The sequence below is a fragment of the Phocoena sinus genome, chromosome 16, assembly GCF_008692025.1.
Source record: "Phocoena sinus isolate mPhoSin1 chromosome 16, mPhoSin1.pri, whole genome shotgun sequence".
In the NCBI taxonomy this organism is placed as follows: Eukaryota; Metazoa; Chordata; class Mammalia; order Artiodactyla; family Phocoenidae; genus Phocoena; species Phocoena sinus.
The window spans coordinates 54,251,989-54,275,016 of NC_045778.1; the positions used below are offsets into that span (position 1 = coordinate 54,251,989).

Sequence of the window (23,028 nt, forward strand, 5' to 3'; positions counted from 1 at the left end):
GGCATTTAAAATAATAAGACATAGGAGAGTGGTATTTAAATCAATGAGTTACATCTTGCCAGCTCTTTCTAGCTCATTGCTTGAAATGTCAGTAAGCCATGGGTAGCGGACATGACTATAGCTATAGGCCCATGTTCTACCCACATAGGCCTTTCTAACATAATTATTACAAAACCTGCACGCATACATATGCTTCTAATTCCCAGATTTTCTATACTATATGGTGTGAATTTTTAAAAAATACCATTTAAATTTGGAGAATCCCAGTACAGCGTGGGAATGGTCTTGAATTCAGACAGGAACAGCTCTAAGATGTCACCCCTTCAGTTTTGTATCATACTTCTTAAATGTAGGCCATCTTACCTTTACCAGGTGAAACTTATTTTTTCTTTTATTTCCTTTCCTGAGGTGTTATCTCTTAAAAAGAAAATCTGCAGCTATGTAAGTGACCTTCCCCATTCTTATCCCCCCCAACCCAAACTCAAAGGTGATAAACTTTAGAGTTACAAAAGAAACTTTAAGAAATGTTAATCTTTATTTTTTGTTTAAAGTTTAACTTTATTAACTGTTTATTGCCCTGAGAACTAACTACCATGCTGATATAATTTTGTTGCTTCATTTATTCAGTAATGTCCTTGCTATTTTCAGGGATCAGTAGAGCTACTTTTGTATAGTTCTTAGAGAAATTTAATAATTCTATCAGGGGTCAGAAAGCTGTGACCTATTTCCAAATCCAGCCCACAGTCTGTTTTGTAATGCCTGCAAGCTTAAAGAGGTGGTTTTGGAGGAGGAAAAAAGATATGTTACTGTATGTGGCCTGCAAAGCCTAAAATATTTACTAATCTGGCCCTTGACAGAAAATGTTTTATTCTGTTTTGAATATCTTCATCAGGTTGTTGAGATTAAGAGAATGCTGAAAGTTATTAACTTCCATATCCTACTTACTATTCTCTTTGTTATTCTTCCTCTGTGTATCAGAGCAACAACACAAGCAAATATAATTTAATGGCAGAACAGCTAGGATTATAGAGAAGAGGGTGGGAGAGGAACAAGGGAGATTTGGCTTGTAGAAGAAAAGTAAGATTCAGCATTTGTCCAACCTACTTCTTTAAACTTTTAACTTTCAAATAATTTCACATTTATAAAAAAGTTAAAAGAATAGCACAGAAATTTTCATGTGCCAATCACCATTTAACATTTTGCCACATTTGCCTTAATTCATTCTCATTCTTTCTCTGTCATAGCTACTACATGTAACACACACACACACATTTTCCTGAACCACATGAGAATAAGTTATGGGCATCATACCCTTCATACCTCTTTACTCCTAAATATTTTCATGTTTATTTCTCTGTTTCCTAAGAATAAGGATGTCCACTTACTTAACTACACAGTACAGTTACCAAAAATCAGAAAGTTACTTTGATATATATCTAATCTATGAATCTCGTTAAAAGTTTACCAATTGTCCCAATTACTTTAATAGTTTTTTACCCACTCGTTTAGTCCAAAAATCCAATTTAAGATCACTCATTGAATTTGATTTTCACTACTGTTCAGGCTCCTTTGAACTAGATGGTTCCTCAGCCTTTTATTTCTTAGTGACATTTACATTTTTGAAGAGTGCACGTCATTCATTTTGTAGAATGTCTCTCAATTTAGGTTTTCAGATTGTTACTTCATGATTAAATTCAGGTCATGATCTTTTAGCAAGAATATTAAGTAAGTGATGTATTCTTGTCAGTTTAGTAGGTGATGTTAACCTTGGCAAGGTTGATGTCCACTGGGTTTGTCCACTGATATGTTACTATTTTTGCCCTTGTGATTAATAAGTAATTTGTACACAGATAAGTTGAGACAATGTATTTTTTTCCTCGTCAAACTTTCATCATTTCAGTTTTAGTATTGATGGTAGTTTCTTGCTGGAATAAGTTATTTTTCCAATTATTTGAAAATAGTGATCTTTCTAACTCCGTTATTTCTTTCACATTGTTTAGTTGGCTTTACACTGTGAGGAAAAGCTTTCTCTTTCCCTCTATTTGTTTGGAGTCAAGATTCTTATTCTATTCAATAGGTTATCATCTAGTGTCCAAGATCTGGTTAGTGGGAACCCCTTCAAGTTAACCTATGTCATTTTTGACATGTCCCCATCATTTTTTGAACCCTTTCTTACTTTCTGGTACAGGATATTTTGGGTTCATTTTGGGTCTTTTCTGTGTTCCAGTACTGGATTCCATTTTCGTAGGGAGAATCTGGTTCCTTTGGTGAGGAACTGTTAACGTATACACCTATTTTTTGTCCAATCTACATACAGCTTCATTAACAAAGACCAGATGTTGGGCAATAATCAGCCTCCTTATCTTCATTTATATCTAAGGATAAAGCAAAAAAAATCAAAATGCCAGCAATTCATGGCCACTGACATACCTATTCAGAATACTGTGCAAAAAAGTGGATGGCAAGTAAAAGATACTGTTTTTTAACCTAAAAGTATGCTTGCTTGAGGAGAAAGATATTCACATGAGTTTTTGAAAATGTGTCACATTTCTTTGTGACTCTGAAAATGTAAGTAAAAATCATTTCTTTGATTTCAGATGGTTAGTTCAGGAGTCACAATTCAGTGATATATTCAGTATCTAGCATCTTTAATACCCTAAACCTTTTTTTTTTTTTTTTTTTTTTTTTTTGCGGTACGCGGGCCTCGCACTGCTGTGGCCTCTCCCGTTGCAGAGCACAGGCTCCGGACGCGCAGGCTCAGCGGCCATGGCTCACAGGCCCAGCCGCTCCGCGGCACGTGGGATCTTCCCGGACCGGGGCACGAACCCACGTCCCCTGCATCGGCAGGCGGCCTCTCAACCTCTGCGCCACCAGGGAAGCCCCTTAAACCTATTTTTAATTATTTTTATTGAGGTAATATTTATACACAATAAAATAAATCCATTTTAGAGTACAGATTAATGGATTTTGGTAATTGTATACAGTTGATAACTGCCAGCACAGTCAAGGTACAGGACAGTTTCCTCACCTTAAAACGTTTTCTCATGCCCCTTTGTAATCAATCCCTTTATTGGACCTACAGACCCAGGCAATCACTGTAGTTTTCTTTCTAGAATTTTCTATAATAGGAATTATAGATATGTAGTCTTTCGGTTTTGACTTCTTTCACTTAGCACAATTTTAAAATATTCATTCCTGATTTTGTATATGATGTTTTGTTCCTTTTTGTTGCTGAGTAGGTCTCTGTAGCGTGGATATGCCACTATTTGTTTATCCATTCATTTTTTTAATAGACTTTGAATTGTTTCCAGATGTTGACTGTTAGGCTTATTCACATAGTCTTTGGGCATATATTTTCATTTCTCTGGGATAAATACCTAGAATTGGAATTACTAGGTAGTATTGTAATTGTATATTTAACCCTATGAAATACTATCATACGTTTTACCAAAGTGACTGAAACGTTTTGCATTTCTATCAGCAATGTACTGGGAGTTCCAACGTTCCACATTTTGACAACATTTTTAAACTTTAGCCATTCTGGTTGGTCTGTAGTAGTATCTCATTGTGATTTTAATTTTCATTTCCCTGATGACTAGTGATGTTGAGCATCTTTCTCTATACATACCCATGTGAAACACTGTAAAACCTTTAGCTGTTTTAAAAAAAATTATATTCTGTCTAAAACCCCTTGTCAGTCTTTTCTCTTAAAATTCATGGTTTTTTGTCCTGTTGAAGAAATCTTTGCCTAATCCAATATCAAACACAGGAAAATTGCATATTTTCTTCTGGAAGTTTAGTAATGTTAACTCTTATATTTTGATTTATGATCCATTTCTAGTTAATTTTTGTATATGGTTTGTGAGTTAAGTGTTGAGGCTTATTATATTCTGTAAGATAATCCAGTGCTAGCACCACTTGTTGAAAAGAGCTCCTCTCCCCCTCCAAATTGAATTACTTTGGCATCTTTAAGTCAGTTGATCATATACATGTAGGTGTGTTTCTGAACTCTGTCCTGTGCCATTAAACTGTATGTCTATCCTTACATAAATACCACAGTGTCTTGATTGCTATATCTTTATATCTTGAAATCAAGTAGTATGAATCCCCTAACTTTGCCTTCTTTTTCAGACTTGCTTTGCTAATCTAGATCCTTGACCTTTTATATAAATTTTTAAATTAGCTTATTCTTTAAAAAAAAAAAAAAGCCCTTTAGAATTTTGATTAGGATTGCACTGAATCTATAGATCGGTTTGGAGAGAACTGTCACATTAACAACATTGAGCCTTCCAGTTTATGATCATGGTTTATCTCCTCTTTATTCACATCATCTCTAATTTCTCTTAACTTTGTAGTGTCATTTCCCTTCAGCCTGAAGAATTTTCTTCAGCATTTCTAGTAGTACAGAGAGATAGTACTTTAAGTTGTTGAGAAAAGTTGTAAACTTATTTGGAAGCATCTTTTGGATGTTTGTTTCTTTGCCATTCCCCAAAAAGTAGTAAAAGATAAAAGAATATATTACATGGATTATGTAGTTTGAGATAACCAAAAGCTTAAGAAAGAATTGGAGGTCTTTTCTGTTTGAAGATCTCAGCCCATTCAGTATATCTTTTTTCTGCTTTGGGTGATGAGTCATTAGACCACAAAGTGTTGACGGCTCGCTGCAGCTCCCTTTTCCTCTACCTCTCCCTACTAGTCTCACAGCTCCCTTAAAAGGATGTTGGAAAATTGACATAAACTGGTGAGGCTACCAGAGAACATAGCAACTGGAGACAGACGGCCTACACTTTCCCCTGAAAGCCGTATACAGAATTAAGTTTTAAGTTTTACATGCACATATGCATACATTCTTCATTTTGCCAGCGCTAGCAGTTAGAAAATAAACATTCTTTTCATGACAGTAAAAATGTAAAATAATAAATATGTGGGAACTATATGAATAAACAACAGAATTTTGAGATTCATTAATTTTTAAAATAAATGTAAAGCAGTTCCTAAAAGAGAAGACTGAATATTTTTAAGGATGTTACTTCTTCCTGAATTACTTTCTAAATATAATCCTATTCAGATCAAAACATGTCTTCTTTGGAGAGCTGGTGGTGGTGGGAACAGAATTGACTGAGTGATTTTAAATGCAGTCTGAAAGAATAAAGCTAGAATAACCAGGACATTTTGGAAAATATAAATAACAAGTGGGGTTTGCCTTCCCAAATACAAAGACTTTATAAATGTAATAATTTTTAAAGTATGATACCGATGATGCTTTTTTTCAGTTCCTTATTAAGGAGAGAGCATTTAAAAAACATAACGACTACTCCCTACCCCAGAGGTACAGAATCAAAAGCTCTGGGAGTATGTTCTAGGCATGTATGCTTTTAACAAGCCCACAGTAGATTCTGATATGACAGAATCACCTCTGGCTATGAACCAACCAGTCTAGGTAGACCAATTCCTGAATCGTGAAGGAAGCAACTCGTAGGTGATATAAATTCCAGTTCTGATCTCAAGCTTTATTCCTATTTAGTTCTGGGCCAAGAACTTGTTTAATAAATAGGGATAATAAATGCAAAGAACAGTGGCCTTTTATTTACAGAAGAGTATGTCACATCATTTTGTTGTTTTTTGCCACACCATACATAATGATTCTTTTTAGAATTCATGTATGAGGGAGGGGAAATGACATGAATTGTTTTAACTTCCTATCTCCTGACTATTGTATTAGCTTTTTTAGCTCTGTGTCATAGGAACTTTTTTGTTCTTGTTGACTAATTTTGGTGTACTTAAGTACAGTGAGGGAGGATGAGCTACATTTTGTTTATGCACCATTGCTATAAATTTTTAACTTGGTGGCCAGATGCACTTGAAAAGAGTATATGGTTTTGTGGTATATTTTTCATCTTTGGTCATTATTTGGTTAGGATTATTTTAATCAAAACAACTATTTAACTTGTGAAATTATTTTAAAATAATTATTTAAACTCAGGGAATAATTATCTTAAGGGCATACAGTAAATGGAGAATCATTTGTTCAAAAAAAAAAATCTAGTAAATCTCAGTAAGAACAAGAGTCAGTGACATTTGAGTCATGACCCACTTCCCTGAGCTCAGTTTGAGGGACGCTGTACTCTGAACCGGAGGGGTAGACTGTGGGCCTCTTTTATACACTCTAGATTCTTGTTGCAGAAGCCTTCATGCAGGCAGGCGAGGTCAAAAGACCTGTAGGGACCCCCTTCCCTCACTCAGCCTTTACTGTGAGTGGAAGTCTACTCTAGGCACAGCAGGCTGAGAATAGTAGGCCCCAGTTGCTGGGCCAGGCCTCATTCATAACGCAGAAGTTCCATCCAGGAGGGGCAAGTCATCCGGCACCCCCACTCATAGAGCACAGATGTCACTCTGAGAGAATTGGGTCACTGTCGCAGCCCCCAGTTCCTGTGCAGAGTGGCACAAAGGTTCTTCCTAAGGGAGAGGGAGGCCTTAAAAACAGATAACTCTGTAGCTCTCCCAAGGAGACTGACTTTATTTGGAGCAGAGCTTGCGAAAAGATGTTGAAAATAATGAAGATCTTTGTGGTGAACAGTTAAAAGGAGGCTGGTAGCTCCATGATACTAATAGCAACAAGTGAAATAGCAGATAAGTTAGACGTTTAAAAGAGAGAACCAGGAAAAAGAGGAAGTGCCCTCCTGGGGTTGGAGCAAGCCTCAAATGCTGGCAACACCCTGCCCCTGCAATGAGGCTCCACTTTTGTTGGATCAGACTGAATGCAATTTATGCCCCAGGGTGTGGTAAAAACAGTAGAACAGTTAGTAGAGACTAACAGCTGGGTTTGTGACACCGCTATAGGCAGATCAACCAGAAGCTTATAAAGGAGAGACCCAAGAAAAAAAACTGCCAAAGAGCTAAATTCATAGTTATTCCTGGTGGACAGAGAGACTGTGCATGCTCAAGATAGCATCCTCTGAGAAGTGCAGTCAGAGGCTGCACACTGCTGGGGAACTAGAGATAAAGAAGGACATTTTCTAATGAGAAAAGGGTCAGTCTATAACTATAAATGTATTGTCTTCTAACAACAGAGCCCCAAAATGCATGAAGCAAAATGCTACAGAATTGAAGGGGGGAATAGACAATTCAACAATAATAGTTGGACACATCAGTAGCCCACTTTCAGTAATGAATAGAGCATCTAGGCAGAAGATCAACAAAGATGGAAGACTTGAACAACACTATGAATCAACTAAACTTAGCAGGCATCTATAGAACACTCCGCCCAATAAGAGCAAAATATTCATTCTTCTCAAGTGCACATGAAACACTTTCCAGGAGAGACCATGTGCTGGGACATAAAAAATAAATAAATTTTAAAGAATTGCAATTATACAAAGTATGTTTTCCAATCACAGTGGAATGAAATTAGAAATCAGTTACAGAGGAAATGTGAGGAATTCACAAATACGTGGAAATCAAACAGAGCATTTCTAAATAACCAATAGATCAAAGAAGAAATCACAAAGGAAATTAGAAAATAGTTTGAGATGGATAAAAACAAAACCAAAACATACCAAAACTTAGGAGATATAGCTAGCAGTGCTTAAAAGGTAATTTATAGCTACAAATGCCTACATTAAATGAAAAAGATCTCAAATCAATACCCTAACTGTCCGCCTTGGGTCTAGAAAAAGAAGAGCAAACTAAATCATAAATAAGCAGAAATAAAGACATGAGTAGAGCAGAAATAAATGAAATAGTAAAATAAAGAATATCATCAAACCAAAAGTTGGTTCTATGAAAAGATCAATAAAATTGATAAATCTTTAGTGCTGAGCAAGATAAAAAGAAGATTCAAATTAGTAAATTACAAGCAATATAGGAGAGACCACTACTAACCTTACAACAATAAACAACAATAAACAATAAAAGATTATAAGGGGAATACTGTTGATAATATGTATGCAAAATATTAGATAATTTAGATGAAATCAGTGTAAATGCCTAGAAAGACACAAACTACCGAAACTGACTTGAGGAGAAACAGAAAATCTGATCAGACGTATGTTGCAGGTTGAATTGTGTCCCCCCAAAAAGATAATGTTGAAGTTCTAACCCCTGGTATCTGTGAACATGACCTTACTTGGAAATGGGGTCTTTGCAGATGTAATAAAGTCAAGATGGAGTCATACCGGATTCAAGTGGGCCCTAAATCCAATAACTGGTATCCTTATAAGGAGAGAGAGTTGGAAACACAGACACACACAACAGAGAAGAAGGGCATGTAAAGATGGAGGAAAAAATTGGTGTTATGCTGTCACAAGCCAGGAAACACCAAGGACTGCTGGAAACCAGCAGAAGCTAGGAAGAGGCAAGGAAGGACTCTTCCCAGAACCTTCAGAAGGAGCCTAGACTTCGAGACTCCAGAGCTTCGAGAGAGTACAGTTTGTGATAATATAGTAGCCCTAGGAAATTAATACGACCTAGAACAAGTAGAGATTGAATTAGCCATTTTAAAACTTTCAAAAAAGAAAAGCCTATGGCTAGATGTCTTCACTGGTGATTTCTACCAGATATTTTTAAAAGAATTAATACCATTTCTTCACAAACTTGTCTAAGATAAAGAAGGAAGATTTCCCCATTCTTTGAAACCAGTATTATTTGAAAATCAAAACCAGGCAAAGACACAAAAAAACAGAACTACAGACCAATATCACTAGTCCATAAAACTACACACCAGTATCACCACCAAAAATCCTTAACACAGTATTAGCATACCAAATCCAGCAACATATAAAAGCTATTATACACCATTATTAAGTGAGATTTATCTCAGGAATGCAAGGTTGGTTCAACACCCCAAAATCAATTAATGTAATGCAATGTATTAATAGAATAAGTGGCAGGAATCACATGATCATCTCTATAGATGCCTCCCCAAAAAGCACTTGGCCAAATCCAGCACCTTTTCATCATGAAAACGCCCAACAAACTAGAATAGCAGGGAACTTCCTCTACTTGACCTACGAAACTACACAGCTAACATGGTACTTAATAATAAAAGACCGACAGTTTCCCCCTAAAATCAGGAACAGGACAAGGACGTCTACTCTCATCATTTCTCTATTTGGCGTTTTACAAGAGGTTCTATCTTTGGAAGTTAAGCAATAAAAAGAAACCAAAGTTATCCAGATTGTAAAAGAAATAGTAAAAGTATCTGTATTTGCAGATGACATGATACTCTGTATAGAAAATCCTAAGAAATCTACAAAACACTATTAGATTAATAAGCAAGTTCAGTAGAGTAGCAGAATACAGCATTTTAAAAAAAGTTTTATTTCTATACATTAGCAATGAACAATTAAAACAAGAAATTAAGAAAATTCCATTTACAATAGCTTTAAAAAATAAAATATTAGGAATAAATGTAACAAAAAGTGGAAGACCCATATACTGTAAATGACAAAACACTGTTGAAAGAAATTAAAGAAGATCTAAATTAATGGAAAGACATCCCGTGTTCATGGATTGGAAGTCTCAATGTTATGAAAACGGCATTTTCTCCCAGATGATCTGTGCATTCCCTGTCAAGACCCTAGCCAGTTTCTTTGCAGAAATTGACAAGTTGATCCTAAAATTCATATGAAAATTCAGGAGACCCTGAATAGCCAAAACAATCTTATAAAAGAATACATTGGCAGGACTCACACTTCCCAATTTCAAAACTTACTACAAAACTATAATGATCAACATAGTGTGTTACTGGCATAAGGACAGATGTATTGAGATCAATGGTATAGAACTGAGATCCAGAAGTAAAATTTATGGCCAGTGATTTTTCACAAAGGAAGTTGGACCCCGTCTTATACCATACAGAAAAATTTAGTTGAAATGGATTATAGATCCAAAAGTAAGTCCTAAAACGATAAAATTTTTAGAAAACATTGGAGTAAATCTTCACGACCATGGGTTAACCACTAGTTTTTTAGATACAATACCAAAAGCACAAATAACAAAGAAAAAATAGACAAATTGGAATTTATTAAAATTAAAACCTTTTTTGTACTTCTAAACAGTAGCATCAGTGAAGTGTTAAGAAAGCATATGGACGGGAGAAAACATTTGCAAATTATATATCTGATAATGGACTTGTATCCAGAATATATCAAGAATTCTTACAGCTCAACAATAAAAAGATAAATAGCCCAATTAAAAACTGGGCAAGGGCTTCCCTGGTGGCGCAGTGGTTGAGGGTCCGCCTGCCGATGCAGGGGACATGGATTTGTGCCCCGGTCCAGGAAGATCCCATGTGCCGCAGAGCGGCTAAGCCCGTGAGCCATGGCCGGCTGAGCCTGCGTGTCTGGAGCCTGTGCTTAGCAACGGGAGAGGCCACAACGGTGAGAGGCCTGCGTACCGCAAAAAAAAAAAAAAAAACTGGGTAAACTGTATGAGTATACATTTCTCTGAAGGAGATATTTGGCCAATAGCACACAAAAAGGTGCTTAACATCAGTAGTCATTAGGGAAATGCAAATCTAAATCATGAGATACCACTTCTCGTATATTAGGATGGTGTAATCAAAAAAATAACAAATGTTCATGAGTATGTAGAGAAATTGGAATCCTCATTGCTGTTGGGAATATAAAGTGGTGCAGCTACTTTGGAACATAGTTTGACACTTCCTCAAAATGGTAACATAGTTACCATATGATCCAGAAATTCCACTCCTAAGTATATATCCAAGAGAAATGAAAATATATATCCACAGAAGAACTTGTACACAGATATTAAAAGCAGTGTTATTCATATCACAGTAGACAAAAAGTAGGAACAACCCAAAAAAGTTCGTCAGCTGATGAATGGATAAAATGTTGTATATCCTTAGAACGGAATGTTATTTGGCAGTAAAAAGGAAGTAAATACTGATATATGTTACAATTTGGATGAACCTTGCAAATATTATTCTAGGAAAAAGAACTGAGTCACCAAAAAACCAAGTATTGTATAATTCCATTTATGTGAAATTTCCAGAATTAGTTAAGTCTTATAGAGACAGAAAATAATACAGTGGTTGACCAAGGTTGGGAGAATGAGGAGTGACTGTTACTGGGTGCAGGGTTCCCTTTTGGGATACAAAAATGTTCTAAAGTTAGATTATGGTGATGGTTCCACACTTATGTGAATATACTAAAAAAGCATTGACTTTACTTTAAATGGGTGAATTCTATGGTGTGTGTATTATATCTCAGTAAAACTGTTTAAAAACAAAATGAATAGATGTGACTGTAATTATTAGGAACCAACTAAAAGTAAGCTGTATATTTCAGAGTACAAGTTGATAAATTGGTGTTTGGTTCAATAAAGAATATGTAGCAACTGCCTTATTGAATGCTAGGTTAGTTGCCCTGTGTTGATTTAGGTTAGAAAGTAGCCTGAATGCTACATTAAACATAGTTTAAGTATAGATATTCTGTTCAAAGTCTGACCACACTGACTGAATGTAGGGCTAAGGACTTAAGTATAGTTGTGCCATGTAATGTCTGATTTTTGAAAATCAGTAAACAATGAAGTGGCATTAAAGTATAATGTAAATGAGGATTTTATCGAACTCTCTGTAATACCTGTTTCTGATACATTTTAAATGTTAAATCTGTATCAAACTTAGATTATTTTTTGTGATTCATTTTTAAAAGTTACTTTCTTAATAATTTCTTTAATCCATAGAAGAGAATGTTGGCAAATACAACTATAATAGAGGTTTGTGTAATGATTCATAACATTTAAAATATTTTGTTTAAAAAATTTTAAACTAATTATGTGGCAAACTTAATATGTCTTACATGGAAATGTTAAGGGATCACTGTTTTAATTTGAGTGTGCGAGAGTTCTTCATAGTGAACTATTTACAATATATAATTGATGCTGAATGTGTCTTTGCAAAATGCATATTTTGGTTGCACTGTTGACACAGTCCGGTGATGAGGAAATCATAGAAAACCAATTGCAGATATCATTGGGTGTATTTAAAATTTTTGAGGAAATCATTTGTGGATTGTAACATGCCTTCGGTATCTTGTTTACTTCCTTTTCATTGTGCCAAGGTATGTCCCATTTTCTTATTTAGAGCACTTTTAAGTTTTTCATGGTATAAGTAAATGCATGTGTTGATACATTGCGATGAAGAAAATTATATGCACTTGAACTCTTAAAAGATGTGCTTTTTCTTCATACTCTTATATTCTACCATCATAGTTTCCTGTTTGTTTATTAGCTACAAGGGTGGAAGTAAGTGTAAAGCTTTGTCAGCCTAGTCCAGTGCTCCTGCAGTCTGAGAGCGTATTCTGGGAGTCGTCTAGTGCAGCATTTTGAAACTTTGTGATTAGGACACACATTTTTATATTGCAAACATATATATATATATATATTTTTTGCAAACATATATATATATAATTTTTATATTACAAACATATATATATAAAATTTTTACCCTTAAGATACTGAACTATTTAACTCTTATAATGCAGTGCATTGTTTTTCAGTTTTTTTCTTCTAGTGCTAGTTTTGACCTATTAATTTCACAACCCACTAAAGATTCGAAAGTTATCATTTATAAAATAGTACTCTAGGGACAGAATTAGGAATTCAGGTGCATTATTTTTGAGTTTTCCCTTTTAATGGCCCTTTAAAAATGTTTGTTTTGTGTCTAGAGAAAATATACTAGGAGGGCAAACATGATTCTCAAATGAGATTTGGTGTTTAAGATATCTTTTTATCTGAGTTGGGTTGTCTATAAACTGTTGCTGTAGTGTAATAAGAACCGATGTATTTGAATGCTCAAAGAAATTTTCCCTTTAGTAATTATAGTTCAATTAGAATTAACCTATAAATTTAAATAAAACTCATAATCAAAAAACATGGATAAAAACACCCAAGGCATATTTTTCTATTCATTTTGCTTTTGTACTTTTGTGGAGATAAATATTATCCTGAAGTTTTAAAATATTTTAATTGTATTAAAATGATTTGTCTTATCTGTTACTAACATTTGTCTTTGATTTTGGATCTGTGCTTTTGATATTGAATGGGGAAAGATTTTTGTGCAAATATTTCACCAAATATTTTTGCAGGGACACTTAGTCGGTCTGGATGAACCAGCTTCGGGAGCTGGGCAAGAAGCTCTGCTTAAACGAGAGCAAGCAAAAATCATTCGATTCGAGAGACAAGCAGAAGAGTTCCTCAATGCAGTCTTTTGTAGAAAAGGTTGGTTCCAGTGAAGAATGACATTTAGCATCTGCTTGTCTTATCTTAGTCTCCTTAATTTCAATGTCATTTTAAAAAAGCATTACCTTTAAAAACATTTTTCTTTATTGATAGTATATTTTCTAATTCTCTATATTCCTTTGGTCAAGTTAAATTTGGAATAAGGTGAGGCAACCCCTCTCCCTCCTTTTTGCTCTACAGTGATGGTGCCATGTAAGATTTAGTTAAATAATTCTTAAAATTGTTATGAAACTGTGAAAATTGTATGGTCTCAGTAGTTCTTTATTTTGTTAGACAAATTTTCTTACGTAAATAGTCACTGTTGGGAGTTCCCTGGTGGCCTAGTGGTTAGGAATCCAGGCTTCCACTGCCGTGGCCCAGGTTCATTCCCTGATCAGGGAACTGAGATCTTGCAAGCCACACAGAGCAGCCCAAAAAAAAAAAAAAAAAAAAAAAAAAGTCACTGTTTTAGCCACTGATAATCATAAAGCAAACTGTAAAATTTTAGTAATTCCTCACTGAAATTTCATTTGGAGAAAAAAAAATACAAAACTTAATCTGAAAATTAGATTTGCAAACTTTTTTTCTCCTTGAATACAGCCTTGTTTTACTAAAAAAGTTTAAATTATTAAAATTAGAGAAATTCTTTCTAAATGAATTTGTATTCCTTAGTTATGCCATCCCTCTAGTTCCAAGATGGAGGTTACTATGATAGGCTCTAAAGAAGTTTTTTACAAACTTCTGATAATGCTGAATATCCTTATTTCATCTTCAGCAGACTCAGTGATTCCACTTTCTTTAATATTTCTTCACATGTTCTAGTTTACACCTCTCATTCCTTTGGAAATTCCCTTCTTTCCGAAGTTTGAGGGGTGATTTTTGCCTGTACACTAGTTAAAAGTCTGATAATGCAGATTCTAATCAGTTGGTTACACTTGAAGACCAGCTGAGCTTTTGGTTAATGTGATCAATATTTTCAAAAGGGAGTATGAGGTGAAGTGACATGAAATTAAGGAATACATAAGATTTTTGTTTCCAGAGGCACTTTTTTTTCTTCTTCCATCAGATCCCCAGGTAAAATTAAATCTTTTAATACTTCTCACTTCTCTTTTAATATCCTCCAGTACGCTCTCACCTAAAGCTCCCAGCCAAGGCTTCCATGCTCACAATACCATTTCCATAAAGTACCCTGATTCCAAAGTTATGTTCAAAATGTTAGTTTTATGAACTTTTGATTATTTTATTAAAGTAACTCACATTTAACGTATAAATGACTGATAGATCAGTTCTTTCAGTTTATTAACTAAATAAAATATTTTTCCAGCTTCTCTGCTACTCCTCTCCTTTAGGATGTTTACTGAGTCATGGGTCTAATGCTGCAGGAAAATGCATTATCTGAAAAGAGGAACTCCTCTTCCTAATTTACATGGAGGAAGCAGTTGTCATCCACTCTTTGCTTAGAGGGAGTTAATGAGGTTAATCACAAGCAGATAGATGAAGAGAATTCTAACCTGCTTCTCTACTAGTCCCATCCCTTTGTCATGTAGGTATAACTTAGGTTAAAATTCTTGTAAATTTTCTTATTTAGAAATTTAATTTGGGGCACATACCCTTTTGGAGAGGAATTCTTACCTTGGAATCAGTCTTGAGAGATGAGAATCCTCTGAAATTGTATGTAAAGTTAAGTTTGTATATTTGTCTGTCTACTGGCATATGATGCCCAGAAAAAGAACTATTGCTTTGCAGTTGGAAGTTTCCCCTTTATGTATTAATATTGTTATTTTTAGATATTTTATTAATTCTCTTGGAAATGTCTCAAAGATGGGCATTAGTAGTCTTCAAATTAATACCAAAAATGTTAAGTATTCAGAGATAACAGGCAGTTTAATCTGAGGAGAATATTTTGTTTTTAATAAATAATTCAGGTATTTGGATTTAGTCCTTTGTTTCCAAGTATTGCAAATTGTATGTTTTAAAGAATGGAGTATGAACAGGTAATATATAGCTAGGTAGAAACATTAGATGCAAATAAAAGTAGGCTTTTGTGGTATGGACTCTATAATAAATTCCAGTTTAAGAACAATAAACCTTCTACAGCTGTCATAATCATTTCTTTTCAGCTTGCTTTGTCAGTTGTCTCAGAAAATTTGACACTTTCCTAAAACTTAGGTTTACATTTTAAAAACATAACAGGTGGCTATGATGTAGCATTCACATGTTTTTCTGTAGTTTTAACTTTGACCTGATTTGTTGTTTTTATTTGACTCAATTGTGCACGTTCCCCTAAGCATGGCTAGGTTTATAGACATTGTGTTTTAAGTAAATGAAAGAATGAAATGTGTTCAAGAAACTTTCAAAAGACGTAGAAATTCAGATGGCAGAGATGTCATCAATTCATAAACATGAATTGTTTCTTGATTATATTAGTTATTCAATAAAGAGGCAAAATATGCTGCAGGCACTTAAAGCTCAAAGGTAGCAATTTATGGTCTTTATCCTAAAATCTTTGACTCTTTACAAGTCTCTGTAATATTTATTAATCTAGTTAAACACAGACATGTCATAAATTACTTCATTTTGCTTCCTACTTGGAAGCTTTCTTTATTATATATTACCCAACTTTTCAGAGGATACAAAGATACAATAACGTTAAAACATTAAATTATATACAGTCATTCAGAGGATTGTATGCTGTGCAAGAAAAAAATGGATCTTAAATAGAAAGAAATATTGATAAGAAAACCCGGTGGGTAGAGAGATTGAAAAAAGCACTGTATGGCTAAAAGTGTTTATTAAAACATTTAAGGAACCATTGTCAGTGATTGTAGTAACTTCTGAACCTTACCTAGTTGAATACCTTTATCCTTAAACCATCTAGCATGCTCATAGTCTCTATTTATAGAGAGGAAACTTAAGGTTAAAAATCCTTCTTAATAGAACAGAAATGTTATTATTGGTAGAGCAAACCTCGTTAAACTCCAGAGAATTAAATAAATTTTATGACTATCTTCTGATCCTGAATATTGTCCTTCAGAAAAAAAAATTGTTCTTGGGAGTCCTGTGTGATTTTAATGTGTTTGTTTTTTGTGGTGATTTTAGATATTAATAGCTATTAGTCAGTTTTGCTGACTAAATCAAAGTTCCTTACAGCTCCAAAATATTATAGGTAAAGTAATTGACTTTCTATGGTTAATCTTTAAAAGAGCAAGGAAACTCAGGTTTTCTGAGACCCATCTTCTAAAGCCTAGGAAGTGTGGGAAGGAAGTATAAAGGTCACGGGTGGAACATTTTAATCAAGGGTCTGCCACTAGCCATCTGTACAAATTTGAAGAGGCCACTTACTCTTTAGATCACATTTGTCTCATTTATTGTTTTTTTTAAAGAACTATTTGTTGATTGATTTGATTGATCCATTTATTACTCAACTAATATGAATGTATACTTTACACCAAGATTAGGTGCTGAGTATACAGGAGTAAACAAACATAATCTCTGCTTTTCTCAAAAAGCATTTAGTCTCCCTGATAGTGTGTTAATGAGAGAGATGTGATGGTAATGTATTTACACAAAACATTTTCCATCTTATTTTACTTTCAAGGACCCTTCCAGTGCTGAAAGTTTTATGAGTTAATGAATTCATATGGTCTTTATTTTTAAATTAACATTGATTAGAAATTGATAATTTAGATGTTTATTTTATTGCTTCCCTATCTATTGTGTTCAATGGTTGGTAGAGTGTAAAGAACTTATGAAAAATACATGGTCTTAGGCTTTTGAGATTTGGCATTTAAACTCAGTGCAGAGGATCTAAAAGTGTGGTCCCCTGACCAGCAGTATCTAGAAACTTGTTAGAAATGCCAGTTCCTGAGCTCACTCTAGAACTGCTGAATCAGTAACTCTGGAGATAGGACCCAGCAATCTGTTTTTACAGGCCCTCAAAGTGATTTTGATGAATATTAAAGTGTGACAACTATTGCCCTAGCCGATCATGAATCTTAATATTATCTCCTTTATAATCTTGATATGCCTTCAGTCTTTTAGCAGAAAGTAAATTAAGCCTCATGAACTGAGCATTCCATTCCTCAATTATATAGGAAGCTATGGTTGAGGAAAGATCTAGGGGACACCAGATGTAATCTATAGGTGGTAAACAGGGGAGTAATTATTTCATTTAAAAAGGGTTTTGGGATTTCTGTATCAGGTAAGTGATTCTTGCCCATAAGATATACTATTGGTTATCCCTTTATTTGACTTCATAATCGGGGGTGGGGGTGGTGTTTAGAAATAATTTTATTAAAATTTTATTTTTAAAAATCTGCAACTTTTATAAGCCTGGAGATTAAAAATATAACTCTAAGAGGGAATACTATTTTTAGGATATTGCATTTTAAGAAAAAAAAAAATGAAATTTTGTTTGCTTGAAAGCTGTCTCTTTTTAGTACATTGTCCCACTTTAAAAGTAAATAAATCTTTGTTTACAGACAGTCCCTGGGTCTCCGACCCCAATATTCCCCTAGTGGCCCGTGAGATCATGCAGCGAATGATCCAACAATTTGCTGCTGAATATACCTCAAAAAATAGCTCTACTCAGGACCCCAGCCAGCCCAATAGCACAAAGAACCAAAGCCTGCTGAAAGCATCTCCAGTCACCACCTCTCCCACGGCTGCAACTACTCAGAACCCTGTGCTCAGCAAACTTCTCATGGCTGACCAAGACTCACCTCTGGACCTTACTGTCAGAAAGTCTCAGTCAGAACCTAGCGAACAAGGTATGGTTTGATGTCAAGATCTCCTCTGTCCAATTAGAGTACTTTTAATTTGGGGAGAAAAAAAAGTATTGGCAAGTAGGGCACCAGAAGCAATAATAGGATAAACTAATGTGACTTTTAAATTATTCCTGACTCTGCAATGATAGAGAAGAAGTATAAATTGGCTACTTTACCCATCAGTAGTTTGTAGTCATGATTGATGTACCACCCAGAAAGTTAGGTGGTTACAGCTGTTACTAGATATTTGTAGAAGTAGTTCACACTTTCCCAAGCATTGTCATATCCATTGTTTTTAAAACCCCTTTGAAAAATTAACTTTTCCCCCTTTCCATCAATGTTTAGGATTAGCACCTATCTGAGAAATAAATGTATCTTGTCAGATAGAAGTTATATTCTGCAGATGAGATCATGAGGCAAAAATATGTGTTATTTGCATTTTAAAAAAAGAAACTCATGAGGTTAGAAATATTGAGAAGACAGTAGACACACTCCAGGTTGTTATCTGTATTCAGTATTTTATAAATACACACACATACATACATATACTGTATTATAAACTAATTGGAGTATTTTCAAAAGGTAATCTGTTGGTGAGGATCCTAATTAAGTGAAGAGGTTAAGAGGGTGTCAATTTTGCATAGCAGATATTTCTTGAGTCTTTGAAAAGTTACTCTCTTAAGTAAATTAAATATCCGTGTTGATTTGTGATCTCATTTTACCTTTAAGTTCACAAAGATGAAGTGAGCATTTCAACTCTGCCACTGTTTGAACCACTACAAATTGTAAATTGGTGATATCTAGTACTGAGATTTTATTGCCATAGAAATCTCATAAAAGTGTGGATTTATTGGTGAGAAACACATGTTTATTTTGCAAAGTAAATAAGTTTAATTCTTCGAAGAACCTCTTTGAAAGAACTTTATTTTGCTTATTTTAAGTTGTTTATGAAGGAATGACACTTAATGGACTGGCTTTAGTTGCTTATCAAAGGATATTTTTCTAAATAGCTTTCCTTTGCCTTCTTTCTCTTTGTGTGTAGTGAGCAGCAATCAAGATCTCTTAAGTTCTGAGAGATTTCCTAGCAGGAGACCTCCTAGACCTCCTAGTTGTACCTTTGGTTACCGTGTTTGTAAAGTTGTTCTTTTCTATTTTATTGAGGATTGTTTTCTTTACCACAGATTGGTAACTTTCATTAAAAATCTGTTTGCTCTAAATATTGCATTACAAGCTTCAGGTTTACAATAGAATGACAGCATAGAGGTTGTATCTAAAGTATTAATAATGGAGATTAACAGTACAAAAATACAAAGTGGTCTAAGTTCTTAAGGTTAGTGTTATGCTTGAGAGGTATGTTGTGTTGATGGCATGCTCTTACCAAGAGAAATTTGGACTAGATGATAGGATTATAGTATATAAACCTTAAATGAAACGAAAGTTTTAAAAGTATATCTCCTAATGAATTTTAATGTGTTTTCAACTTAAATCACAATATTTCCAGTGGTAGATTTAAAATATGTTGCCTATAATATGATTAGACAGACTGAAAATAGTACTGTCTTTGGGAATATTTTAAGCAGTGCATTTGCTTGTTAGGTATCTAATTGGGTTAGATGGCTAATGGGATACTTGGTTCTATAAGATTACGTTTTTAGAAATATTAGTGACTCTAAAGGACAACACTTACTGTGTATGAGTTGTGGGCTTTTCTTGGTTTATAAACTCAGTTGCATATTTATTTCTAACTGCCTGAAATAGGGAGTTACAGTGTCCTCAGATACAAGTCCCAAGTGGGTTCTATATTGGGGTGATTTTTAACATACCTAGATAGCAGGCATCTCTGCTGGCCAGCTGAAAATCAGAGGCATTGAGTATTATCTTTCTTCTCTGTTAATTTTGGACAGAATGGCAGCTTTAAAAGTTATTCACTAACACATATATATGGAATTTAAGGGGAAAAAAATGTCATGAAGAACCTAGGGGTAAGACAGGAATAAAGACGCAGACCTACTAGAGAACGGACTTGAGGATATGGGGAGGGGGAAGGGTGAGCTTTGACAGGGCGAGAGAGAGTCATGGACATATACACAATAACAAACGTAGTAAGGTAGATAGCTAGGGGGAAGCAGCCGCAAGGCACAGGGATATTAGCTCGGTGCTTTGTGACAGCCTGGAGGGGTGGGATAGGGAGAGTGGGAGGGAGGGAGACGCAAGAGGGAAGACATATGGGAACATATGTATATGTATAACTGATTCGCTTTGTTATAAAGCAGAAACTAACACACCATTGTAAAGCAATTATACCCCAATAAAGATGTTTAAAAAAAAACAAAAACAAAAAACAAAACAAAACAAAAAAAGTTATTCAGACTATGAGTTTTCTTTTCTAGACATGTCTATGAGGGGAAAAACGTCTTTGGGGGAGAATAAAGTCTTCTAATTGTATGTTCTAATAACATGAATTTGTGATTTGGTCTAGCATCAGTAAAAGAAAAAAATGGTTATCCCCCGAGGCTCCCGTCAGTATCAAGACTGTTTCATTCTTCTTTCTTTCCTTAAACTTTGCTCATCAATTTATAATAGCTTATTCATTGAAAAACCTTGCCTTTATTAAATATCAGCAAGTAAATTTTGAATCTCTGCTGATTTTTCCCAAAAGATTGACTCCAAATACACAAGTTTTGCAGATGTGTCCGAAGAGTGATTAGGATACATGCAAATTATAAACAGTTAACAACTGGTTCATCTTACATATTATTTTGTACCGTTATATATGTTTACTATAACCATATAAACCTGTTTTTAAAATGACTTTTGTATATAAATTTTTCCAAATCTAACTTTTATATACTCCTGGTGTTTCAGGTAGACTTAGCTCTTGAGAAATTTGGTTTTATAATTCATATGACATTGTGGCATTAAACTCATATACTTTGATCAAGGTAAATTTAGAAAATGACATCTCATAGTTCGATTGCAGAACCTCATACTGTGTAAACTGCTATTTCTAATATCTCACTATATCTTAACATATTTAGTGTTAATGCTTTACCTTTTCTTTTGCCCTATTAATGAAATATTTAACCCTTGGATATATGAGATACAACAAACTTAGCTAAATTTATGTCACTTCGGGAGGAAAAATATCCTGATTCTATTAATAAATTGGTTTTGTAACTCAAAATATATGGCTAGTTTTATCTGTTTAGTTGACTAAGCCTACTGCTTTGACATTTTTAGCCTATTCAGTTCATATTTGCTCCCAGTTTTTAATATCCTCAGGTGTTTCTTTGTATCTCTACAGACGGTGTACTTGATCTATCCACTAAGAAAAGTCCATGTGCAGGCAGCACTTCCCTGAGCCATTCTCCAGGTTGCTCCAGTACTCAAGGGAACGGGTAAGGGAAAATATTTGTGGCCTTCCACAGTTTTATAGGGGACAGTTTATCAAAGATTGATGCCAATCTCCCCTGTATGTTTTAAAACTTGATCCTTTAGAATAACACTGTTATAGGTGAGCCTTTAGTAAAATTACTTTTAGTCTATCAATCAAGTAAAAGCACAATCTGAAATCTAGAATTGGCAAATATAGATCAGTTTTGCCAGTTTAGTACAAACAGTAAATAATCAGGAATATGGCAAGAATGTCTTTGGACTTTTTGTTGTTGAGTGTTTGGGAGTGTGAAACCCAACCTAAATAATTCCAGAGTTCGCATGTGAAGGCAGTATTCTGTGTGCTGAGGTCGGTGAATGAAAATTGGGCTCCAATATTTAACTTGGTATCTCTAATGATTGGAGTATGGGGGCTGTTCGTTTTTTTCTGGTTTGGTTTGGTTTGGTTTGGTTTGGTTTGGTTTGTTGATTTGAACTGCAGTTTTAATTCTGTGTGGCAGTTCAGAAAATAATTGTGTGTATTTTTTGTTTTTAATTAGATAAGACCGGTTTTGGATGTTGATAGATAACCATCTTAGGCTGCCAAGACATTATTACATGCTCAGTTTTGATAGCGATTAGCAGACTAAAGTGAATTTTCTGACCACCTAGTTTTATGATGTAAGAATTGTCTAATTTTCCCTCTGTGTGTACATAGTAGCTATTTTAAATGGTCAGGTATTAATGAAGATGCTTAGATGCCATATTGGGAAGGCATTTCCATAAAACTGTGTTGTGACCAAAAATAAGCTTCATCTAAATATGAAACATAACTTTGGTAAGTTAGTTAATATTTAGGTTTATTTAACTTTTAGAATATCAACATGGGGAAGATGTTTAGATACCAAAGGAGTAAGCAGACTTGCTAAATGGACTAACCTTTTTCAACTTATTCTTAATTACCTTCAAATTGAAGGATTCCTTTACTGACTTCCGAAATGCTCCCTTTATTTTCTCTAAAATTTCATCATCTTCCTTTTTCTCTCCTTTATTCAGTCTAAAAATAACATTAATTTAATCCATTTTGCATAGTTTACTAACCATTTTTTCTTAAGCCCTTTTTTTCACTGTAGTTCATACTAAATATAGATCTAAGTCATCATGGTCCCAAATCATTTGGTTCCATTTATATGTCAAAAAACTTGAGTTATGTAATTAAGGACACATGTAAGAGAAGCCTAAGTGCTGTTTGCATAAATGCATCCCTTGCTTAAGATTCACTTTAAACTTGGCCACCAGGTCTATGTATTATATTGTTGAAATTGCTGTGTTTGTCCCTCTGAATGGAAAGTAAATGTTTTGATTGTGGTAGTGTTTTCTGGAAGACAAAAGCACCGGCAGTACTGCCCATCTTTTAGCTGAATTGTTATATGTTATTTACTGGTAACGTCAGAGTCCCTGTAGACTTTTGGAGAATATAGCTGGTTTACCATTATTTCTGCAAAGTTCCACTTTTGTGCCTAGTTAATGTAATTATTCCCCTTAGGCATATTTTACCAGTTGCCAGTTTTATCATTGATAATCTTTCTCTATTGTAAAAACAAAAGCCTTATGAATTAACTTTGTGTAAGTAGTTGATTTTTTTAAA

The 23,028-nt window shown here is 34.5% G+C and overlaps 1 protein-coding gene across 15 annotated transcripts in view; it reads left to right on the top strand.

The window, feature by feature from the left end:
• Positions 1–23,028, top strand: part of LCOR (ligand dependent nuclear receptor corepressor) — a 127,416-nt gene that overhangs the window by 64,732 nt on the left and 39,656 nt on the right. For 14 of the 15 annotated variants that reach the window (XR_004346291.1, XR_004346290.1, XM_032608943.1 and 11 more), the window contains 3 exons: positions 13,110–13,242; positions 17,724–18,011; positions 21,313–21,406. The exons of the other annotated variant lie outside the window; for it this stretch is intronic. Coding sequence is in view for 12 of the 14 variants with exons in the window: in XM_032608940.1 (XP_032464831.1) it covers positions 13,110–13,242; positions 17,724–18,011; positions 21,313–21,406 (515 nt within the window). In the remaining 2 variants the exon portion in view is untranslated. The remainder of the gene's footprint in view (positions 1–13,109; positions 13,243–17,723; positions 18,012–21,312; positions 21,407–23,028) is intronic. 15 annotated transcript variants of the gene reach the window in all.